This window comes from Citrus clementina, unplaced genomic scaffold, assembly GCF_000493195.1.
Source record: "Citrus clementina cultivar Clemenules unplaced genomic scaffold, Citrus_clementina_v1.0 scaffold_2, whole genome shotgun sequence".
Taxonomy (NCBI): Eukaryota; Viridiplantae; Streptophyta; class Magnoliopsida; order Sapindales; family Rutaceae; genus Citrus; species Citrus x clementina.
The window spans coordinates 29,688,485-29,689,982 of record NW_006262688.1 but is presented as its reverse complement, the minus strand read 5'-3'; the positions used below and the strand labels follow the sequence as shown (position 1 = coordinate 29,689,982).

The 1,498-nt window shown below is 38.3% G+C and overlaps 1 protein-coding gene across 1 annotated transcript; it reads left to right on the top strand.

Moving 5' to 3' along the window:
* The first annotated feature begins 341 nt into the window (after positions 1-341).
* Positions 342-1,456, top strand: LOC18051462 (transcription factor MYB86). The gene is made up of 2 exons (XM_006448521.1): positions 342-471; positions 570-1,456. The coding sequence occupies exons 1-2, from the start codon at positions 342-344 to the stop codon at positions 1,454-1,456; spliced, it is 1,017 nt and encodes a 338-aa protein (XP_006448584.1).
* The last annotated feature ends 42 nt before the right edge of the window (positions 1,457-1,498 follow it).

Here is a 1,498-nt window from a genome sequence, read left to right as displayed (position 1 = left end):
TAATAATGAAGATGTTTGTGGTTCATATGGTTGAATTTGAAGCTGCCGAAACACTCAATGATACCCAGTTGGTCCTCCTCTCAATTAATGAGTACGCCTGAAGTTAAATTTTTTAGCCACTCTCTTTCTCTTTGTCTCTATCATAGAAGTATATATAATGTAGGCAAATTATTTAAGAGAAAAACATCCACACTATATATAGAGAAGAGATCATTCACGATTTCAAAATTGGAAAAAGATACAAAGAAGCAAGCACGAAGCAGCATAGAAAAGATAAATTAAGCAGCTAGATAGCTCTACCTGTGTTAATTATTGAGAAGCTTGGGGAATTAATTGGCAGTATGGGACATAACTGCTGCAGCAAACAGAAAGTGAAGAGAGGGCTTTGGTCTCCAGAAGAAGACGAGAAGCTTATCAAACATGTCACCACCCATGGCCATGGCTCTTGGAGTTCTGTTCCTAAACTTGCAGGTGTATATATGTATATGTATTGATAATATTACACACAGGATGTTTTTCTTCTTTGACATTCCATTTTTCTCTTAACTCGTTTGCTACTAATATCGCAGGTTTACAGAGATGTGGGAAAAGTTGCAGGCTGAGATGGATAAATTATTTGAGACCAGATCTGAAAAGGGGTTCATTTACAGAACAAGAAGAAAGGATCATCATTGATATTCATAGAATTTTAGGCAACAGATGGGCTCAGATAGCAAAGCATTTGCCTGGTAGAACAGACAATGAGGTGAAGAATTTTTGGAACTCTTGCATAAAAAAGAAGCTCATAGCGCGGGGGATAGATCCCAACACTCACAATCTCATCTCTCCAACAAGCTGCGCCCAAATTTATACAAACAGCACTTACAGCAATGCATGCAATAAGCTTCCTCATCAAGTTCAGCTTTCAAACTCACCGGTTTTCTTAGCAGATTCACATATGAAAGAGATCATTAAATCACCTCATCTCACATCACCTTTTAATAATGTTTCTTCTCTTGATCTCATTAATACTACACAGTACTCTATATCACCATCAATACTGCATGAAATCTCATCATTGTTACCAGCCTCTGAATACCAAAACCCTAATCAGTTTTGGACTTTACCAGAGCAGAACCCACATGCTTCTTCAATGGAGTCTGCAAATCCATGCGGATTTGGGCTCATAGACGAGAATAATGGCCTGTTGGGTGGCAGCTTCTTTGAAATCACTGAAACAGATGCAGGAAAGGAGACGATGCTGCAGCCATTGATGATTGATGCTCAACAGGAGAAGGTTTGCGAAGTGGGAAATGGGAAAATAACAAATGAGTTAAATGATAATGGGCAAAACATGAATGCATCATTTGAGAGAGCCGACTTTGATTTTGATGATCATTTGGTGGAGTCTACAGCATTGTCGTGTGGAATGTATTGTAATTTCAGTCCCATAATGAACCAATTTGCATGGGATTAATCACTGACATGTATATTTTTGTCAGGAGTTGTCTCTCTAATG